General features: G+C 35.1%; 1 protein-coding gene across 5 annotated transcripts in view; it reads right to left on the reverse strand.

Moving 5' to 3' along the window:
- LOC150089027 (lissencephaly-1 homolog) overlaps positions 1–23,606 on the reverse strand; it is a 212,618-nt gene that overhangs the window by 15,592 nt on the left and 173,420 nt on the right. For all 5 annotated transcript variants that reach the window (XM_090369785.1, XM_090369784.1, XM_090369782.1 and 2 more), the window contains 3 exons: positions 11,415–11,546; positions 7,126–7,227; positions 3,492–3,648 (listed from right to left, as the gene is read on the reverse strand). In XM_090369785.1, coding sequence (XP_090225911.1) covers positions 3,492–3,648; positions 7,126–7,227; positions 11,415–11,546 — 391 coding nt within the window. The remainder of the gene's footprint in view (positions 1–3,491; positions 3,649–7,125; positions 7,228–11,414; positions 11,547–23,606) is intronic.

Genomic DNA, 23,606 nt, shown 5'->3' on the forward strand with positions numbered 1-23,606 from the left:
TCTTTCCCATAAATATGAGGGGTGGGGGTTCAGAAATTTTTGTATTTACCCAGAAGTATTTGTGATAGAAACAAGGAAAACTTTTTTTGTTTGATCCTTAATCTCTACAGCAACCATACAAATTTTGGTTTTGACCTGCCAGTTAAATTTTTTTTTGTAGCATTGAATGGACTGAAGTGTCACAATGGATTAAAGTGGAATACAGATCAATGATTCAGTTCCGCTTTCTGCAAAGGAACCAGTCAAAACAATCCACGAAGAAATGGCAGCTGTTTAGGGAGAAGACTGCCCAGATTACACTGTTGTTGTGCACATTAGTATAAACAATTCAAATGTGGAAGAATCTGTGCAGGATGAAGAAATCCCAGGACACTGAGCAACTACTGTAACAGAACAGTGTTGCAAAAATTGAGGCATTAATCCTCGAATATCACAGTATTAGCATCAAAGAACTAGCTGCAAGGCTCCAAATTAGTGTAGGGTCTGTGGAGAACATCATCCATCAACAGTTGTATTTGAGTAAAGTGTCTGGTAGATGGGTTCCCAGACTTCTAACATCCTTATCAGAAGAAGGAAAGGACACAATGTGCAGATGAAGTGTCAATATGCCAGGAAAAACTGAAATATTGCTGCATCCTGCTTATTCTCCCAACCTTGTGCCTTCAGATTTCTTCTTCTTTCCTGCCTGAAGTCCTTTCTTTGTGGAAAACACTGCTGCTGAGTCATGGTTTGAAGGACACTCAGAAGGCTTCTATGAAACTGGCTTGTTGGGCATAGTGAGAGGTGGCAAAAATGTGTCATTCTGTCTGGTGCCTAATGTTTCAAATTTTGAATGCTGTGAAGGGCACAGCATTCAAAATTTACAACTTTGCATGCTTAAGAGTCTTTTCAGTTGAAAAATGGACCAGACTTATAGATTCATATGTCTATATTTTAGTCTAAAACTCTTTTTAATTAATTTTTGGAAAGTAACAAGTGTAAAAAACAGCATTTTAAATATTTAATTTTTTATTAAAAAGAGGAAGTGAATAATAATATTACATGCAAAATAAGTATTGCAATCAATTCAAAAACACCCAAAGGTTTTCGAGAAATTATAAAGAAAATTAGTATTACTGTTAGCCATATAGATAAAGGAAACCAGATTTTTTGTAGCACCAGCACAAAAAAAAAAAAAAAAAAAGTAAAGTAGAGGCAATTCTCAGTTTATGAATTTCACAATTCATTAAAAATTTCTGAAAGTTGCGAATAGATAAGAGTTCCTTATAAAACGAAAAAATGCCAAACGTATAGTGACATTTAAATAAATAAACTTTTGAAAAATGTATTTATTACAATAATTATCAGAAAATTATTATATGATAATTATACTGAACTGTTCTTGGTTAATAAAACCAAGGCATACAACATTTATAAGGCATTACAAAACATTGCTGGTGCCTGGGGGGATTTGAAGGAAACAAATTTAAGTGGTGTGTGGAAAAACTTGTGTCCAGTTTGTGAATAATTTAAGTGATTTTGAGGAGCCAGTAGAACCCGCAACTGAATAAATTGTAACTGGGCAATAAAATGGACCTCTACCTTGATGTGAGAGAGCTTTTTGAGGAATTAACCACCGAAGAAATAATTGAAAGGCTACTAAGGCAATAATGCACCTATTACAATATTATTTCTGAAGTAACAGAAGGACCTGATATTCCACATCCTCCCAGAACATTTACAAGGCAGAAAATGGCTGCAGCTTTTAAATCAATTTCTGAGGGGTTGGCAATCTTTGAAGAAGATGCAAATACAGAAAGAATTGCAAAAGTGAAAAGAGGCGTTTATGACTGTCTAGCACGCTATAGGGAGATTTTTGAAGAAAAAATAAACGAACCATGCAATCTTCTATAAAAACATTTTAAAAAAGCGGAAAACCTAGCTGTTTCTTCATTATCAGACACCCTTCCATCTACCTCATCTGTATCACTTATGTGGAAAATATTGATCTCTGATGAAGATATTGACAAGTAAAAGTTGAATACATATGTATATACAGTACATATATTATGTTAGTACTCATTTTCTTTATTTATATTTTGTAACTCTTTATATTTTTAATTTTTAATTAAAATTAACAAGTAAGATATCTTGTTTTTTTCATTCTTTTCTTATGTTACGTATCGTATAAGATAAACCATAACACATACATACATTATAATAATAAACCGTATTGTATAGACCATGCGATGTTTAGTACATGGTTTTAATGCTTTAAAATGGCTGGTAACTACACAGTATGTATTGTAAAAGCTCAGGAATGCAAGATACACATAACAAACAAAACATATAATGAACAACGTCTTGGAACGGAACTCATTCGTAAAGCGAGAGTTACCTGTAAAGAGATAAGAAAATATGCAAATTATGTGTTTCTTCCTCACATAAATCCAGGACCCGAATTTCTTCAAACTGCCAGCCTCAAATACATGCAGAAGCAACTTGTTACAGTAATCAACAACTCGCTGGATAAAGAAAACTTTCTACAATCTAGTCTAAAGCTCTTCCCCTGTAATTGGAATTTATGATCCCTGGTTCTGAATTCTTTATAACAGTGAAAATTCTGCCTTCATTCATTTTGCTAACCCCTCTCAGAGATTTATAAACCTCAATCAGGTCCCCTTTAAGGTACCTGGCTGCCTAGCTCTGTAGGCCACATAATCTACGTCTTTCCTTGTAACTTCAAGATCCATTTCTTCCTCTACTATTCAACCCCCAGCAAGTGTATAAGTTATTTCGAGGTTGCTATTCCCGAAATGCATTTTGCTGCCTTTTCCGACCATTCTTGAAGATTGTTTAAGTCATCCCATCATGACGCTTGGCACTGATCATTAATGACTCTCCCAATCTTTACATCATCTGCAAATTTTAATATCATGCCCTCTATCCCTTCATCAATGTTGTTTATGAAAATCAAACAGTGGCCCAAGAACCAATCCTTGGGGGACTGCACCTTCAACATTACACTGATCTGATGAATATCTATTAATCATAACCATCAGCCATCTTGTGATCCATCGTAAAATCTTGCCAGTTAATTCCAACATGTTCCAGCTTATTCAGTAACCTCTCATGAAGGACAGAGTCATATGCCTTGCATTCAACAGATGAAATATTGGTACTGTTCAAGCAGAATTCAAAAAAACACCCAAGTTTTTTCCAGGAATTAAAGAGAAAACTGGCATCTGTCAGGAGCTGTGCCAGTGTTTTTGCAACTATTTAGTAAGTCACCATTGCCGGGTTTATATAATTATATCAAACATTTCAGTATGCCTCTGTATACTGTTGAATACTAGCAAAAATGGACAAGGAAACTTCAAAACATTTGCAGATGTGAAACAGCTATTACTAGCAATTACTAATTCATCCCCCACCACAAAGCAAAACAAGCAAAGTAACTTTTGTGTAACTGTTAGGACAAATGTGATATTATAATTTATACGCATACTTACCAACAGCAGTACAAAAGTGGCCATGTGCTTCTAAAGTCTTACTGCAGCGCTTGTTTTCAATGTCCCACACACGGAGAGTTTTGTCATCTGAAGCACTGACTATATATTTACCACCAGGGTGAAACTTTACTCCTCTTACCCAGTTGTCATGGCCAACCTATGTATACACATATTATAAAAAAATAATAATAATAATAAATAATTATGCATTTATTTTTTAACAAAGATTTTTCATGTATTTTAATTGCAGTTAAGATAAAGCTAGAACAGATAAAGAAGTAGGTGAGTTGCAAACTTCTATAAAAGTAGTAAGGACAGTGGACAGCATAAGTTTGGCGAACACACTTTATACATCCATGCAACAACTGTTCTGTTAAGTTCGCTTAGGCTTTAATTTGTAAGAATTCATTTATCAGCTAACGCAAGTTTTACAGTATATTTTATCTGTGTTCCAGGATAAATTAATTGTATTAAAAAAAAAAAAAAAAAAAATTGTAGGCATGCACACAGTTACAGGTGTGCAACATGATGATAGAATAAGTGAAGGGCTATACACTTTCTGCAATCTAAATCATTAGATTACAGAAATTATATTAACCTTCTTTACTCATTCTATCATCATGTTGCACACCTGTAACTACAGTAAGACTGCTGTCCCTTAAAACTGAGATAAAGCCTCACTTGTCTCATAACAACTATGAAGTAAAAATTCTGGAAAATAAAAAAAAAATTAAAATTGCTTTAAATTTATGAATCACGCTTTCTATATTCCAGCTGTCTTTTCAGATGAAAAGCTAACAGAGCAAAGGGAAGAAAATGTCAAAAACTTAAAATTTTCTATTATAGGTTACATCTATGATAATTGCAATAAAGTCTCTCCTCCACGCCTATGATATTTTACCCAACAGTGTGGGGAAAATGGCAAAATTTTTTTTTTTAAATTCATTTATTAATTTAAATTTGGACATCTTCAGTAAGTGCTATAACTTTGTTAATCCCAGAATTAATAAAAAAAATATTAATGACTGTAACCGTGCTATTTCCACCCACCGCATGCTTTCTCCTTAGCTCCTATGATAAATTTTGAAAATGAGTGGCATCTATCCTGGACTATTTTAAACTAAGTAATTAGAAATGGCAGAATTGTTAATTACTAAACCACACATCTAATTCTTTTCTTTTACTTTCACAAGAAATGCATCTGCTTTTCTTGAATATTTTCTTCTTTCTAGCGGCTTTCTACCATTCCTCTGTTTTTATAATAGCAGTTTATATGATCAAAGGAAACTTTAGTATATTATTATTATTTCAACATACAAATATCAACATATTTGTATGTTGAAATAATAATTTTTTAATTTTGACCTCATTACTTTTGTAACTGCTCATGATCGATGCCATCCTTTGTAATCCCACTGCTATTACTGATTAGTCTTACCTTTAAGAAATTAGCTACTCTCTAATATGTCTTAGGTGGAGATTTCTTGCCATTAAGCTTCTGATTTTTTTATATTTTACAATATATTTTTATGATATTTTACTGCAATATTTCTTCAATCAGACATATCTGCCTTTTGTAATCTCTGTTCAAATGCTTGGCATCAGCTATTACAGAGCTGATGCAGGTGTCCTAAATGCAGTAATAGGCTAAAAAACAAGGCTATCAGGAGTCAAAATGTTTCTTTTTGTGATAACATTCAAGTCATGGATCACTGAGGAATGGAAGTGAGTATTCTACCCCACCTAAAATCCAGTCCACAATGGCTGCATGAAATATACAACTCTTTGCCATGTTTTCACTGTTATGCATTAATAGGAGGTTATAGTCTTTCTTAAAGACAGTTCCAGGAAATAAAATTCAGTTAAAAAAAATGTTCATGAAGGAGAAGCACAGCACCCACAGTTGTTAGGAGTTTTACATCACAATTGTAATGGACTGGCATATTCTTCAACTCCAACTTTTCAACTCAAATACACAGTTATAGGGGGATATTTCTCATTAAATTTAGCTTACTGGTTATCCTACAGGTTAATTGCAAACTAAGTTAAAAAGATCCTGCAATTATTCAACAGTAGCTTGGTAATTCAACCTCTCACTCCCTCTTGTCATATTTTCTTTCTACTACAGGTGCTCCTCCCGGGAAGGGATACCTTGCCTTCTGACCACTTCTACTTACTAGATATAGTTTTGGGCAATCCTGTGATTTCCATAATGAAGGTATAGAAATTTTTAAAACTTGGAATCCTCCAACAAGTAGTTTCTCATGTACTAACAGAAGTCCTTTTTGGAATTGTTACAGCACACATTTTGTCCATCTCAGAGTTTTTGTTGCTAACTATGCTGATGGTATTTAAGCCATCAAGATAGGCATGTGACCATCTTCTACAATTTTGTGATTTGAATGTTTTTCCTTACACCATGTGCAAGCATGCATAAGGTTTCTAATATTTTGTCTGGGCAATCAAAAAGCAGAGGTTTTAGATCACATTAAAGTTTGATTTTTGTATTAATGCATAAAAAATAATATTAAGTATTAAAATAAATTTAAGTTGTGCAAATATTTACTTACTTCAATAGTATTTATTTCATCATTTATTTTAAAAGTTGATATTTTAAGTCAGATAAAGTGGAAATCCATACATTAGAAAGAGCAAAATTTTTGTGAATAAACAACAAATCTTTTGAAATAATTTTAAATGATATTCATGGGAATAAAATTTCAGTGCATTGAAATGATTGATGCTACCCAGAGAAAGTAGTGGCATTAACCTCTAAACTACAACACATTAGCCATATGATTTGCTGATAAGTGAACTGGCCATTTTCTAAATTCTATACACACACAATTCTGAGAATGACATAAGTCTAACCACCACTTGCACATCCTCTATTTCAGTGCTGTTTCCACTGCTCATTAGAAGAATATAGCCATTAGTCACCAAGTGTGTAGTTAGTTCAAACATAATAAAATCTGAAAAATATTTCTCCTGAAATAAACTGGTATTGTCAACTTAAACCCAATCAAATTGACTGATTTCATAACCAGATTTCAACACAATCAAATTTCCTTTAACACATTACCCATATCAATTCTCTCTCTCTCTCTCTCTCTCTCTCTCTCTCTCTCTCTCTCTCTCTCTCTCTCTCTCTCTCTCTCTCTCTCTCTCTCTCTCCAAGCAACCTATTTTTTGATGGAATTTTAGGGACTAGTTAATCAACTAACATGCTAGTAGCTTTTTCCTCCCCTTTTTTTTCTCTCTGTTAGAAGTTTAAAAAGTCAACTTTTAGCACTAACAGTTGGTCAGAATTGCAATATGTTACCAGAAAAAAAAAATATAAATCACAAATGCAGAATAAAATTATTGTTGAAGACGTAGCAAAATGCAGCTTTTCATCAGTAACTCCTGAAAGAATAAAAATGAAGACTTTACTATATTTTCTGTCATTTTCATTTATTGTAAATCTTGTGGAATCTTTGCATCCACAAGGTTAACTGGTTAGTAGTTTCAATACTCCTCACAGCAATTGCAGTTGATATTCTTTTCATTTTTATGAAATGCAGACAATTATAGAATATATTATACCATGTTTAAAGATATAAACTAGATATAGTTTGTTATGAACCATTCTTACCAAAGTGAAGAGACAGAGGCCAGTGCTAATATCCCATAATTTCAGAGTCTTATCACGAGAGCCAGAGATTAAAAATGGCCCAGTTCTAGCACCACGCTTATTCTAAGTAAAAAAAAAAAAAAAAAAAAATATTAGATTAAAAGGAACAAAAAACAAATTTTGTGAATTTTACCCAGCAAATACATTCCAGAATCAATTTCTAACCTATGAAATATTAAAAAAAAAAAAAAAAAAAAAAAACACCCAACAACATTTCTAAAGTTCAGTTAGGTTCTATTCCAAGTTACTCATATTAATCTTCATATTTATGGATGATTGAGTTTATTTTAAAAGTAGGTTAGGTTAGTTTATGAAATGCAGACAATTATAGAATATATTATACCATGTTTAAAGATATAAACTAAATGTAGTGTGCTTATGAACCATTCTTACCAAAGTGAAGAGACAGAGGCCAGTGCTAATATCCCATAACTTCAGTCTTATCACGAGAGCCAGAGATTAAAAATGGCCCAACCTAACATGGTTAGCTTACGTTTCAAACTTTCACAAAGGCTTACTTAGATTTTCCAACAGTAAAATATTATCTTATATATAAAAAAAGTCAAATGCATTTTGGAATTTTTAAGAGGATAACAAAACTGAAATATATGATGAAGTTTAGTATATTTATTCTCTATCTTTGCCATTATTAGTATTAGCCATGTGGGGCAAAGTAACCTTAGGCTTTTGCTGCACCAGTCAAAAAATAAATAACAAATTACCTATTTGACTTCCTCTTTACATAGGTTCCTATCCCAGCTGATCTTTGAATTTGCTAGACTATTCAATTTTTTTCTACATAGGTGTTCATTATGCTCACCAGTCATTTGGCCAACTTCAACTGTCATTTTGATTTTTCCAGCATTTGTCACATCAATATTGGTTGAACTGTTTTAGTCTATGAACTTCTTAACCAAAAGCATCATCCCACATGATCCTATTATGTCTGTCCTTTCTTTACGCATTTATAGTTAGCATGATCAAATTCTGCATTCCAAACTGACACCATCTTTTTGCCAAATCTATAATGTTAGTATTTGATAACTTAAACCATACATTCAATTCAAATTTATTTACTATATTCCTAGCATTAGTGAAAAGCAAGTAAATGTGAGGCTGTCTGTGTTTTCAGTAACTCTTACACATGTAACTGCTAATAACATGTGGCCCCTCATCAGCCTCGTAACCCCCCCAGAAATTACAAGACAAAATAGAAGTGGTGCAACAATAAATTCTACCTATGTTTTATGGCTGTCTGTCACTAAGATTAGTTTGCAAAAAATTGCCACAACAGAATCAGCAAATATTCTTGCACTCCTATTTAAGTGTATCCTAACCATGTAAACAAGCAGTGGCCATGCAAAAAAAAAAAAAAAAAAATTCTGCCCCACAAGCCTTGTACAATCTCTCCCAGATTGACAGACAAGGTTCTCAAACTCCCTCCTATCATGCCTTGGCAAAATTTACACTTTCAAATTCGGTCCTAATTTGTGGCCAAACATCACTTCATTAATCCTCAAAAGACCCATGCTTAATTTTATTTTTATTAATAACAAGATACACAACAGGTAACCATTAACAGTGTATCTGAGAGTAGAACAATGAACAGAGTTGATAACGATAATATAAATAAGAGGAAGATAAACATTGATATAGATTTAAACATTAAAATCATATGTTCATAAATCATTAAGTTACCATTAAAACAAATAATAATTAATTTGATAGAGAATAGAAACATAATAAAACAAATAATAAACTACAATAATTAGATGAGAGCTAGTCACTTTGCAGTTTAAAAGAAGAGGCAAACTTGTGGATGGAGTTCATCAGTGGTTGGGAGTTGTCAATGAGAGAGAGTCATTTGCTGATTCTGTTTAGTGGACTGAACTTCATAAAGTCCATGGTGGCAGAGTCAAGGCGAAACAATGTAAGGTTCCTGACTTGTCTACAAGGAGCACTGAAGTTAATTTTACTAAGGATATCAGATGCTTCATAAGTTCCAGTGATTACTTTGGCTAGAAGGGTGATGTCAGCAATAACTCTTCTAGTGCACAGAGGCCTCAGATGAAAGTAATCACACAGTGATAAAATAGAGGATTATGGAACGTAAGGTAACAGACAATTTTTTTGGACTGCTTCCATTTTGTTAGTTAGTCTGTGTGAGGATTCCAGATGGGTGAACTGAATTCTAGGATTGGCAGAACAATAGTTTTATAAAGGATAACCACATATCTGTAGTTTTTAAACTTGTAGGTATTCTGTTTGATGAATCCCAGTGTTTATGGTTAAGACAAAGGCTAATTCATTAGTATTAACATGTACAACAAAACCACCTTTTGTGCCCTCAAAGTGATAAATTTTCTATATCGCCAACTTCTGACCCTGACAAACATATCCCGGTCCTATTCCATCTCTCCTTATTGCATAAATATTCTCTGCTTCCCTGACAATAGAGTCATCAAGAATAATTACCTCCTGTAGAACCAGTGCAGCCATATGCATGAGGGTGGGTGCTAACATTAAAGTAGGCAGCTGAGTTATTGATGAATCCTCTGATTTAATTCCTTCAAGGGCAATAACCCTTTTCTTCAAGCACTCAAATTCATCCAACAAAACAATAAATTTGTTTAATTTCCTCGCTTTATATCCAGCACACAAAGGCATCTGTGGAATGATGCCCAGCAGTATACATACTGCAAACAGTGAATGCAATGAAGGCCTTGGTTCACAGAAACCCCCCCCCCCTTTTGAGAATTCTTGGCCAGGCTGGTACAGTTGCAGTCCCATGATGAAGCTGGCTGTGGCAGCTTACCCCCTACTAATTATATTCTTAGTATACCTATACTGTTTCCAACCTCCTCCCCTATAATTTATAATAATTTTTGGCTCTAAATAATTCTCCTCTTTTTTTTTTGGATTTGCTTTCATCACTCAAAACTACCTTATTCATCTTTATTCATAATAAAGATGAATAAGATAGTTTTACTCTTACAACAGTATCAATATGGTGTATATTTACAATGTTAATTCTATATTAATTTTTATTACTATTTATTCAGTTATAATTTTTAGCACTTAATTATTTGGTACTTAATTCTTTAACATACGACCCAGTTAGATCTTCAAGTTCTTTACACTTTTACTCCTTATCCTTATTCTTCCTTCTATTCTATATTTCTAGCAGTACTGGAAATTTATGCAGTGGTTACTTCATCTAATTAATATTGTCACTTTTTTTAGGATATATCCTGTGCTAGTTCTTATCTTTCTTTGGCAGTTTTCTGCCACTCGTCAACAACCTCTAGTTGCAATAACTTTATCATCACCTTCCTTTTCCTTCACTGGTTCTCTATTTGAGTAGAAAATTGAGTAGAGGTGCTGTTATTAAAAAGAGGTTTTCAACCTCTTTTTAATAACGGCACCTCTACTCAATTTTCTGCCTGTTAGATCCGATTATATATATATAATATTAAAAATTATGTTATATGATAACATATATTATTATAACATAACATATATTATGATAACATATGTTATTACAATAATATAATTATAAAAATTACATTTCATAATACAAATTATACATTACAATATATAATAATTTTATTCTTTATATAGAGATACTAAGTAAACATCAATTACAGATCACCACAAAATTAAAAAGATACTGTACACCATTTTATAATGAAATAAATATATAAATTAAAAAAATAATAATAAGAAGTAACTCAAACCCAAATTACATGGCACCCATGGAGTGTTTTTGTGGTATCCTAAGGTGTGTGGCACCCTGGTTGAAAACCACTGGTATAAGGCAAACCAGAGAACTTCACTGATTTTCTTTTTCAAAATTTATGCTAAATTAAATTCTTCTCATGTTGCAGTATACTTTTATAAATATGAATACAGTATTTTAATTTACACTGCTATTAACATTTACAAGTTTATTTCATTTTGTGAATTATCTGGGCAATTTACTTCCCGAACATTCCAGATAATCAGAAGTTAACCGTACGTATTTATTCTACTACCATAAATCTTTATGATTTACTCATGATTATCCACATTTCCCTTGTGTTACAATATTCCTAAAATATTTCATAATTCAAAATTCCAGAAAATTTTGATTATCATATGTGAAATTAAGCATAAAAGAATTCATCAGCCTCACCCATCCATCTGTTACAAGGGAGTTAAAATTTGTTAACGAGTATCATCAAATCAAGTATATTTAAAGTAAAACTTACATCAGCTCCAGCAGCCTTGTTGATAGGACTCGTAGCAGATTCCGGAGCCCATGCTATGCATTCCACCACATGATCATGTTCTCTCAGCTCTAATTTACATTCTTTGGTAGCTACTACCCATACTCGTACAGTCTATTGATAACAGAAGAGTAGATAAAATAGAAAAAGTCATTTAACTATAACTAAAAATAACAAAAACAAGGTATTTTTTTTTGAATTATAGTTTGGCAGCTTAGCCCACCTCTGATGTAACTTATTTTTAGTATCAGTAGTGGAAAAACACTACAAGCATATATAGCATCATTGTATATATTAAAAAAAAAAAAAAAAAAAAAAAAGTGTGTGTGTGTGTAAAAATATATTAAAAAAAGGAGAAAAAAGAAACAAATTTACATATACTAGGGCTAATGATAATCAGAGAAACCCAATGACCATGATGAATATTAGTTCAGTGATAAGATCAATGAGAAGAAAAGAGAAACTGAAGAAAAATAGAAATGTAATAAAGAGTAGGCATAATTAGAGGTAGCAAGAAGGAAAAAATATACAGTATATTGTACAAAATGAAAATTTTACTAAGACAAAAATATATTGCCACATAGCGTGCAACCTTGGTGTCACATTTCAAGAACCAATCATCAAGATTGCAAGTAAAGGTGACAATAGCAAACCTTTCTCTGTTTTGGACATAAAATACATCCATAATGGTTTAGGTTAAAACTATAAGATATTAATTAAGGCATTAAGAAAATTAGACAATAGTGGAAATTAATGTTAAAACGAAAGTAAAAAAGGGGAAGGAAATATATACAGTAAACCCTCGCTAATCCGGTTACAGTTAATCTGGATGTCGGATAATCCGGATTGAAATATGAAAAATTCTGTTCGCAGTTGAGTACTTTTATCTGGGTCTTTGTTATTCTCAAATATATGATGCTGATGAAACGAGACTGTTTTGGCATGTTCTACCCAAAATACACAAGCCTCTCGTACTGAGAAAGTCAACACCAAAAGAGCAAGGAAAAGTTAGTAGTAAAGGCATGTAATCAGGAAAGCAAGCTTATGTAGCATCAGCCAACAAAACCCCCCCCCCCCCATTTCACACATCCATTCCACCTAAAAGTTTATCCAGTTCCTCCTTGAATTTATTTAAGCTATCAATTTCCACAGTGACAGATGGAAGTTTGTTCCAGCAATCAACTGTTATTTGGTTTTTTTTTTTTTTTTTTTTTTAAGGAGCATTATCAACTAAGGCCATATTGCTCCGGGGATATGTGGTGGTCATTCCTTAACCTTTCCGCATCCTCCGTATTTGGTGGTCACGGACTCGAACCCCCGGTCTAATCAAGCAGGAGCACTGCTGCTCCTGCTCACCTAGCTGCGGAGGTGCCCCAGCAATCAACTACCTGCTGGCTAAAGGCAGTGGGTAGAAGTTTTCAGCACTTCTTTGTGCCAATGCAGATGGAACTAATCGGCTAAAGCAGAGGTTCTCAAACTGCGTCATGATGCTCCGGGGAGGTAGAATAATTTACCAGGGGCGACACAAAGGATGTAATAGTTTATGTAAGATTTCCATGGCAAATATTAAAAATGTATTAAGAATGATTTTTTTTTACTATTAGATATCTACTACTATTTGATCTGTATTATTAATGTAAATAATTATAGAAAATTTTTTGATGTATTTTTGACAAAGAGAATTTATCAACAGGCATTAATAATTATTGTATTAACATATTAAAAATAAGAAATTGCACAATTATAGATGTTTGACTTCAAGGGAGGTACCAGGAAAATTTTAGAGGTCAAGGAGGCGTGGGCTCAGAAAGTTTGAGAACCGCTGGGCTCAAGTCTTGTGATCACAAGTGCATTAAAAGACTGTATGCACATATTGCCTGTTGTCTACTACAACTTGCAAAATGCTTGGTTCACACAAGTTACACAGAAATGGTTCCATAACCACTTTGTACCCAAAGTAAATAGGTACCAGAAAGAAGTGTTAAAATTTTCAGATTAAAGCACTTCTAATCTTTGACAATACCCCACACATGTGGATATTGAAAATAAGTCCAGTAGGGTTGGTAAAATAAAGTGTCTGGCTTTGATGCCAAACAACTGTCTTAATACAGCCCATGGACCAAGGCATCAATTATGGCCTCTACAAGCACAAATTCCTTGATGAGGTGATGGTGGTGTTGGAAGACAGAATTGATGAAGATGACACAAGAGGAAGAACTCTGGAAAATATCAAATCATACAATATCAAGTCTGCTATCTTTAACTAGGCCAATGCATGGAGGGAAACTAAAAAGGAAATTTTATTGAATGGCTGGAAAAAACTCTTTGCAAAATACGATGGTGATATTGACTTTAAGGGATTAGAGCAAGAGGACTTTCAGACTGTGTTGAGGGCAGCTGGAGAGACTAAAATAAAACAAGAAAATGTCCAAGACTGGCTTGAACTGGAAGGAGATCATGGATTTCAGCTTCTGACAGAGGAAGAAATTGCTGCATATGTTATTAGGGATTCTGCTATGGAAGAAGAATAAGATAATGAACTAATAAGAAACTTCTTAGCTCTGCAAGAGATGGCATTGATGCAGTAATCAATTATGTGGATCCTTTAGCAAATGAAGAATTGCAGGGTATTACAAACACCTAAGAAGTAAGGGAGATCCTAGTTAAAAAATAAAAAAAAAACAGCAGCAGATGTCTGTCCAGGCAAAACTTGACAGTTTCTTCAAACCTGCATTGTTACATTAAAAAACAAATAACTTCTGGGTCTTCTATCGATGGATGAATGTATTTTTAAATAAAGCTCTACAATGATATTTTTTTATTTATTTTCATCAGCACTATCATTAAATTTTCCTTTTATTTGTGTTCTAAGTTTTTTTTGTATTTTAGGGCTGATGAAATAGTTCCTTTTACGAACATAGTTCCTCTCTATGTTCGTAAAACTAATGGCTCACAAGACATAAGATGAAGGCTAGAGAACAGTAAAAACAAGAGAAAGTGTAGCGAAATAATAGGAAATATAGTAAAATAGTAGTGAAAGTGTGTTTTTTTTTTTTTTTTTTTGGAAAACCTCTTGCATATTTTGGATTTACAATTTGATAAAAATTGCATGGGCAGGGCAGGATAAATTTGAACCCAAGGTCTATTGCTTTGGATAGTTCCTTGTGTCACATTTGGTAATACTTTACATACACGCACATCTCGGAGCAAATCAGCATCTAATGCCTCCAACCTGGATTCTTATGAAATCCAGTAACAATGGTCATTCCCTGACCTTCCGCATCCTCCGTATTTGGTGATTACGGGCTCGAACCCTGGTCTAATCAAGAAGCGCGTGCTACACACTACTGCTCCTGCCCACCTGGCTACGGAGGTGCCTAAGTATCTTATTAAATCCTCTATTAAAAGATCATATAAATCCAAATAATAAAATTAGTAATAAATCCAAATCAGGTAATTTCTCTCTTGTACTAAAGAAATGGGACAGTGATCTTATCAGAGTACAATCTATCCATAATGAATGGATAGATTGTACTATCCAGGCCTTGAATGGGTTGAGCACGCTGAATTCTGATGGGATCCTTCCACTTGTTCAGATTAAGAACCTAAGGGGGCATAAATTCAAATTAAGAAAAGACAGATGTAGAATAGATGTGTGGAAATTTGCCTTTAGCCAGCGGGTGGTTAATTGCTGGAACAACCTTCCATCTGTTGTTGTGGAAGTTGATAGGTTAAATAAATTTGAGGAGGAAGTGGACAGGCATTTGGAGGGAATGGTGTGATGATTTTTTTTTGGGCTGAGGCTGCATAAGCTACACTTACTTTTTGCATCACATTTTTTTTTTTTTTTGGTAGTTGTTGGCACATCAGCTTCTGTGGCCATAATGCACCTCCCAAGGTTTTGCAGTACTTTGATCCAAGCCCGAGGCAGGATTCGAACCCGCGACCTTTCGGTTGCTAGGCAGGCACTTTACCCACCCGGCTAGCCCGGTCGGCTTGCATCACATGCCACTACTAATATAATCTACCTTTTAGAATGCTAAGTGTTAAGCTTAGCATTCTAAAAACCTCACAGAGGTTTATTTCTAGCTTTCACTTCAAATCTGGACATCTTTTTCATTTCATTAGTGAGATTTGTAAATTTAGACTTAAACCTCGGCTCAGTAATCTGCAAGAACATTCTATTCTACTCTTAAATTTCATAAATTTATGGATAATATTAACATTAATAAATATATAAATTCACATAATTCTTTAGTTTCCATAGATTGCAAGAATACTAAAATCAAAGTCAGATACAAATATTATAGCCCTTTTGGCTTACTTGGCTGTACAGTCAGTCCTCGTATAGCATGATTGAACACACATTTGTAACCAAATCATTACCAAACAATAAATAATTGTAATAAAATACATAAGTATTTTTACGTATTTTATTACGACTATTACGTAATAAAATGTTGCTAATGCTTTTGTTTCTATCGTAATAAAACTTGTTCTTTGTTTGATTTTCTAATCAAACAGATGACTGCCATTCCATCTCCGCTGACGAGGCTACTAGGAGACGGTCGTGTTCAAAGCCGCTAAGTGGATTTTTCTTATTTATTGACTTGAAATTATTGTTTTTCTAAAACTTTTGATTTAAATTTAGTAGTATAACATTATTTTGTGATTTTCTGATTAATTTGGTGTATTTATTCTTTACTCGGCCTTGTAATTGCATAAAAGTATCGGTAAAGGTATCCACGTGTTTGCAATTCCGCTGAACGAGAAGTTCTTTAGCCATATTTAGCCGCTTGATTGAATATTTTTTACATCGAATTATTTCTGTAAGTAGCTTATAGACCTAGTAAGGATCGTTAGTTTATTCTGAATTGAGACAGGAAGATTTCAAAGTTAATTAATACTTATGTGTCCATAGATTTACCGTTTGTAACTTTCCCGCCTTTGTGATACGATAGTTATATACCGTACTAGATAGCGTTAGTTGAACTTCGTTAGCAGTTAAATTGTACTTTTAAATAAATACATATAACGACTTAGATTACAAACGTAATATAATTAATTATATTTAACATAATTAATAACATAACATAATTATAATTAATTAATAAATTAACAGAATCATGACTCAGACCAGAGCAGCAAAGCAAAAGGCTCAAGCTAATGGAAGTGCTGTGGCTCAGAGCAGAACTGAGGGGGGCAGTTGTCCTCTGACTCACAGCCTTATAAAATGCACTGTTTGCTTGATGTTTGCAGAGCAATCGGGTACGGGACATGATACTGCCATGGGGGATGTCTTTGTGTGTGCGCGATGCAAGGAGTGTATCGATATCAGGCAACAACTCAGCGTTCTTGTGGGCCTATATGAGAGCTTGAAGGACAGGGTGGATGCCCTCGAAGAAACTAAATTGAGGGGCCCATCAAGCTCTCAGCTGCCCACATCAACGCCAGAGCTTGCACTTGGGCATCACGTGACACAGAGGCAAACCCCAAGGCAGAATGCGCTGGTCCCGAAGGAACTAGTAGTTGTTGGTGACTCTATTGTCAGGGAAACGGGGAACATGCTTTGTAAAAAGGATAGGTGGAACAGGACCAGGGTATGTCTGCCAGGGGCAAAGGTTGATGACGTTGTAGAGCGAATATCATCTTTTAAGGGCACAAAAGGTGATATAGTTGTACACGTTGGCACTAATGATATTAAGAATAGGAGACCGGCAGAATTACTTAACAAGTACAGGTCACTGTTGAACAAAAGCCGAGAATTAGGGTTGAATTTGAAAGTGTCTGCAATTCTGCCCAGACACGATAGGAGGGAGTATATGATGAGAGCCTTGTCGATCAATTCGACCCTGGAAAGATTGTGCAAGGCTCAAGGGGTAGAATTTTTCTCAGCCTGGACTGTACTTGTTAACAGGAGAGATTGCTTCTACAGGGATGGGATACACTTAAATAGAAAGGGTGCAAGAATATTTGCTGATGCTATCGAGGCAGTGTTAGGTGGGTCGGAAAACTGCTAGATTGGGGGGATACAAAGACCAATAGATTGACAGTAGCCACTAGCAGAGGTGAAAGAGATTCTTGCACTGCTTCTATTAGAATGAGCAGAAGCCTGAAAAACAAGATGCATGATATTTCAGAGACTGCTGGGAACCATTGCGGTACAAGTAAACACATGGGTTGTGTTAGGGTAGCTAAGAATAGAAACAGGTGCAGGTATACTTGCGTGTACACCAATGCTAGGAGTTTAGTAAATAAATTTGATGAATTTGAGGTATTGCTCAAAACATCAAAGGCAGATATTGTTGGGATATCAGAGACGTGGTGTCACACAGATATAAGGGATGCAGAACTGGAATTTGGGGAGTACAATGTCTACAGAAAGGATAGACAGGATAGGAAGGGGGGAGGGGTTATGCTATTAGTTAAGAAACACATAAAAACCAAGGAAGTGAAGCCAGTCGACATCGCTGGACAGTGCAGTGTTGAGTCAGTTTGGTGTGACATAAGCATTGGGAGATCAAAATTGAGTAGGAGTGTGCTATAGGCCTAATGACTCTGATGAGTATAATAAGAAACTGTACAGGGAAATAGAGTGGGCCAGTAAATCAGAGAGTCTTATAATAGGAGATTTTAATTTCCCAGATATTGACTGGAATTTGGGGGCTGGTCACTCACACACTAGCAGGGCTTTTGTGGATTTATTGGATGATTGTTTTCTACATCAGCATCTTCGGGAGGCAACTAGAGGGAGTAATACTCTTGATTTGATTATCAGCAGTGATTCTTCATGCATTAAGAATCTGCAGATAAATGAACCACTAGGTGGCAGTGATCACAGTGTGCTGAAGTGGGATTTACTCAAAGAGGTAACTACCATTAGGGGTAAAGGGAAGGGTTATTGCTTCCGTAAAGGCGACTACGATGGACTGAGACAGTATTTAAATTCTATACAGTGGGACCAACTGTTGATGTTACCAACAGCAAATTCAAAGAACTTATCTTGGAAGCTACTAGGCTTTACATACCAACTAAGAAATATTGTTCAAGGTTTAGGCAAAAATGGATGTCAGATGAACTAATGAGGCATACGGCAGAGAAGAAAAATGCATGGGATACTTACAAATTAACACATGACACAGAAGCCTATGATAGATACAAGTTGATATGCAACCAAGTTACAAAGGAGGTTAGGCAGGCAAAGGCAGATTACAAGAAATCCTTGGCAAGGGATGCAAAGAAAAACAGCAAAGAGTTCTTTACTTATGTAAACTCTAGAAGGAAGGGGATGAATCAGATTGGTCCACTTGATATTGATGGGTCAACTGTTGATGATCCTGCTCAGGTAGCTAACAAACTAAATGAATATTTTGCATCGACATTCACACATGAGTTATTCAGCGAGGGGAATCCCAGAGGTGTATTCAACTCTAGCAGTAAGCTACAGAATCTTGAAATAACTGGGAGTAAAGTGGAGGAGAAACTGTTGAAGATAAACACAAGAAAGGCACCCGGGGTGGATGGGATCTATCCAGTTATATTAAAGGAGGCAGCAAAGGAGGTAAGCATACCCTTAGCCATAATTATGAGAGCTTCCTTGGACTCAGGGGAGGTACCCATAGACTGGAGATGTGCAAATGTGACCCCAATTCACAAAGGAGGATCAAAGGCTGATACAAGTAATTATAGACCTGTGAGCTTAACTTCTGTTCCAGGAAAGTTAATGGAGGCACTGGTTAAAGAAGCACTGCAGGATCATTTAGACAAGACTTCAGTTATAGCTCGGACACAGCATGGTTTTGTTAAGGGGAAGTCTTGCCTGACCAATTTGATTGGATACTATGATGCAGTCACAAAAGAACTGGATGCAGGGAATAGCTTTGATATTATATACTTGGATCTTAGAAAGGCTTTTGATACTGTTGCACATGGAAGACTGCTACACAAATTGGAGCAGTGTGACATTGGAGGCAAATTGCTGCTATGGATAAAGGGGTGGTTGAGGGGGAGAAGACAGAGTGGTAATCAATGGACACTGCTCATCGTGGACTAATGTTATTAGTGGAGTCCCTCAGGGCTCAGGGTTGGGTCCATTACTGTTTTCTGTATTTATAAATGATATTGATGATGGTATATCAAGCTTAATGTCCAAGTTTGCAGACGATACAAAGGTTGGCAGGGTTGTCAAGGACACTACTGACACTATGCTGCTGCAACAGGATCTGGAAAGGTTGAGCAGATGGGCTGAGAGGTGGCAAATGAAGTTTAACATTGACAAATGTAAAGTACTACACATGGGAAACAGCAACCCCAGAGCAACGTATCAACTCTGTGGTACTACACTGACAGTGGTAGAGAATGAAAGGGACTTGGGGGTGGTTGTGCAGGCAGATATGAAGTTCTCTGAGCAGTGCAGATGGGCTGCAAGAGTAGCTCATGGAGTATTGTCAATGATATACAGGAATTTTTCCAGCAGGGATAAGGAGGTGATTATTTCCTTGTATAAGGCAATGGTCAGGCCACACCTAGAGTACTGTATACAGGTCTGGAGGCCTCATTTCAAGAAGGATGTAGAGCTGCTGGAACGAGTACAGAGTAGGGCAACAAGATTAGTGAATGGAACAAAGGGGTGCTCTTACGAAGAAAGGCTTAAGTTTTGCAAATTACAGGGTCTGGAGACTAGGCACCAGCGAGGTGATCTGATAGAGGTATATAAAGCCTTGAATGGTTTGAGCATGCTCAATGCTGATGGGATTCTTCCTCTAGCTCAGAATAATCACCTGAGAGGGCATAAATTCAAATTGAGGAAAGACAGATGTAGGATAGACGTGCGGAAATTTGCCTTTAGCCAGCGGGTGGTTGGTTGGTGGAACAGACTTCCATCCCTTATCGTGGAAGTTGATAGCCTAAATAAGTTTAAGGCTCAGCTGGACAGGTATTTTGAACGAACAGAGGGGTGAAGTGGAAGTGGGTTTTTTTTTTTTTTTTTTGGCTGATGCTGCATAAGCTTGCTTTCTTGCATCAAATGCCTCTACTAATGCTAATCTCTTCCAATTCTTGTCTTGATCTAATGGATTTTATTACACTGTGAGTTGTTCCTGCTATGAAAATTGTTTTTTTTTCTCTGCATTAGAAAGAATGCAGAGAAAATGACCTGTAACACCACTTAGGCCATGTTCTTTCGTTTCACTCAAAGTGTTCCACAATTTCATATTTTTTCTCTAACAGAGGCAGACTGGCCATAAGCCTTACCGAGGAAACCCCGGTGGGCTGGAAGTGTGATTTTGGCCATCAATGCTATTATGAGGCCGCTACACATTTTCCCAGGTAAGAATTTTTGACATAGTCCGCCTCTGTCTATCGATATTTCTTTCCTTTTTCTCTCTGAACCTGTAGTGTCTTCACCAGGATGCTTCCTTTTCACACCTTTTAAGTATTTTACTCATTTTTAGGGAATAAAGCACAATTACAAATTGCGGAGGCATGCTTGATACACAAAGCTGCGTGTGTGTGTAGCAACTGAATGAAGACACACTTGACACCTCACTAGCTCACATTTTACTAAAGAACATTTCTGGGGGTTAATACCATAAAACAATAAAAACAATTTCCAGTCGCCTTTCTGCTAGTGGAATCTGTTATAAACTGGTAGCAAACTCAATCTAATTTCATTTGCAATAATACAGATAGCTGCAATTGTGTGGGTTTTTACGTTATTATGATGAAATGTGTATCCACTTCATTGATATAAAAAATATAAATACATTTTCATAATCTTCTCTTCATTGCTATCACGTTGCATTCAGTTGGGGTGATTCCGCGTTCGATTGCCATTTCTTGTAAACGCAAAGGCGAATCGTGCATAAGCGAATTCGGTTCGTGTTATATACGATATTGTTTCCCCTATTTATAAATCGTGTGTGATTGAATTCGTGTAGTGTAAACACGTGTTATACGAGGACTGACTGTAATTATAAATCTTTGGCAACCAATTTAAATGATAATTCCTTTATTTCATACAACTATCTGCAAACATCAAAAGTTTACATCCTTCACTGATCCCAACTTTGGACACACCATTACCAGAAATCTAGATTTGTGTCTCGTCTGAGCTTAAGGAAATTCTTCCTATGGTTTTAAAGTTCAGGTAAATGCCGAAATTCAAGTTTACCTCCTTGAAAGCAAAATCTATCAGGACCTTTTAGGATTATGTATTTCCATTGCCTATTAAAACAACACTTCTGTTGATTGTTTTTTTTTTGTTAGTTGTTGGCGCATCGGCTTATGTGGCCATAATGCACCTCAAAGTTTTTGCATTTTACTCTGTTTCAAGCCCGAGGCGGGATTTGAACCCGCGACCTTTGGGATGCCAGGCAGGCACTTTACCCACCTGGCTAGCATGGTCGGCATTCGTGTTGAAGCTTTCCAAATGTGGATGAATAGCCTTCACAGATCTATCAGATAAATTTTCTACAATTCTAGAGATATATCTTTACCTCATAAACCTGTTGAGCATTATAATGTTGCTAAAATTAAAGGGCGATTACAAGAACTACACGAACATTTTGTTATTACTTCTGTCGACAAAGCTGCCAACAATTTTGCTTTCAATCTGTAAAGCTTTTATGCAGATACTTTAGAAAAAGAACTTCAATCTAGTGATTCTTACAAACCTGTTCTTTCCTCTCCAAGTATCAGTACCAAAAAATTACTGACAACAAATAAGAAACTGAAATTAAGTACAGTCAGTTCTGCTATAACACAGTACATGTGTTCCTAAAAATTTCCACGTTATGGTATTTCACACATTAAAAACAACAGGGCTTATGGGAAAAATAGGGATGGGGCACAGCACTAAAAAAAAAAAAAAAAGTCCAGTATGGTAAGTAAAACACTAAAAAAAGTTAGAAACCCAATAAAATTGCTAACACAGATTTAAAAATCTTATATTTCTAACGAATAAATAAATATTAGAGTAAAAAAAGCACTTTACCTTGACAAGATATGAAGTTTGTTTGATTGATATTTCTGTTCACTGACATTTTCTTTTTCTTTTTTGGATTGTAAAATTTAAAATAGTAAAAAAGATGCACAAGTAAGACAAGTTTACGAAGCTTAAAAAATAGGAATGAAAGGAAGATTCTGAAAAATTATGTTTTTTATATGATAGAAGATTTCAGAGAAGGGGAAACATTTTACCATAATAATGTAAAAACTCACAGAATTCCAGCTATTGATATTATCTCAAATTCAGTAAGATCGAGTTTACTACCCATTTATAATTATATTGCACTAACTGAAAAGCCCAATAAACCAGGAACTGCAAATTGTTTTATGGTAGTGACCTCCAGAAATATGCTCCTCTGCTCATGCTATCATGCCTCATGAAATTTCTGTTCAAACAGAAAAATTTGCGCTCCTGAAAACATGAGTCGGCCTACAATATCACATGTTATCTTGTGAATACAGTGAGTGACAACAGTGTCTCTGACCAATAAAATTACAGTAAATGGGAAATATAGCTCTCACATATTTGACATTTTTTAAGCTTTGTAAACTTCAATGTACTGCTGTGCAGGTTGCTGACTTCAGCTTGGTGCCAGGTTTTGCATTCACTTAGTGTTACTCGCAGATGAAATCACACATGAGCCAACGTGAAAACTGTGTTATACTTGCATTGTTCCCTAACATATCAGTCGTGTCGGAGCAAATTCGTGTTATAAAAGAACTGACTGTATTAATAATTATAATTTTCCTTTTATATATTTCATTCCTAAATTTCATAAAACACTTGTTAGTTACAAAAAACCTCTTAGTCCAATTACCTGGAAAAACATTGTTATTACTTAAACCCCATGGGCATTCTGCCTAAAAACAAAATTATTCTCAACAATTTACCTGTTTTGGATTCAAACTTCTGACTTCCACAATCTTTTCACTAATATCAATGTGGCTATTTTAAAAATGGTGGAAATATCAGAAAATCAGAAACTTTAGGAAATATCAAACGTATTAACAAATAATAGAAGTGTGATATTACATATTGGAATAATCTGGTTAATCTTTGTATCTTCAATTTTGTGTTCAACAGTAATTTGGTTTACCAGCAAATTAAAGAAACACCTATGCGCAGTCCAGTTTTTTGGAATCACTGTGAACGCTGGATTCAGACTC

Source organism: Mastigoproctus giganteus, chromosome 3, assembly GCF_048544385.1.
Source record: "Mastigoproctus giganteus isolate SK-2022 chromosome 3, ASM4854438v1, whole genome shotgun sequence".
NCBI classification, from domain to species: Eukaryota; Metazoa; Arthropoda; class Arachnida; order Uropygi; family Thelyphonidae; genus Mastigoproctus; species Mastigoproctus giganteus.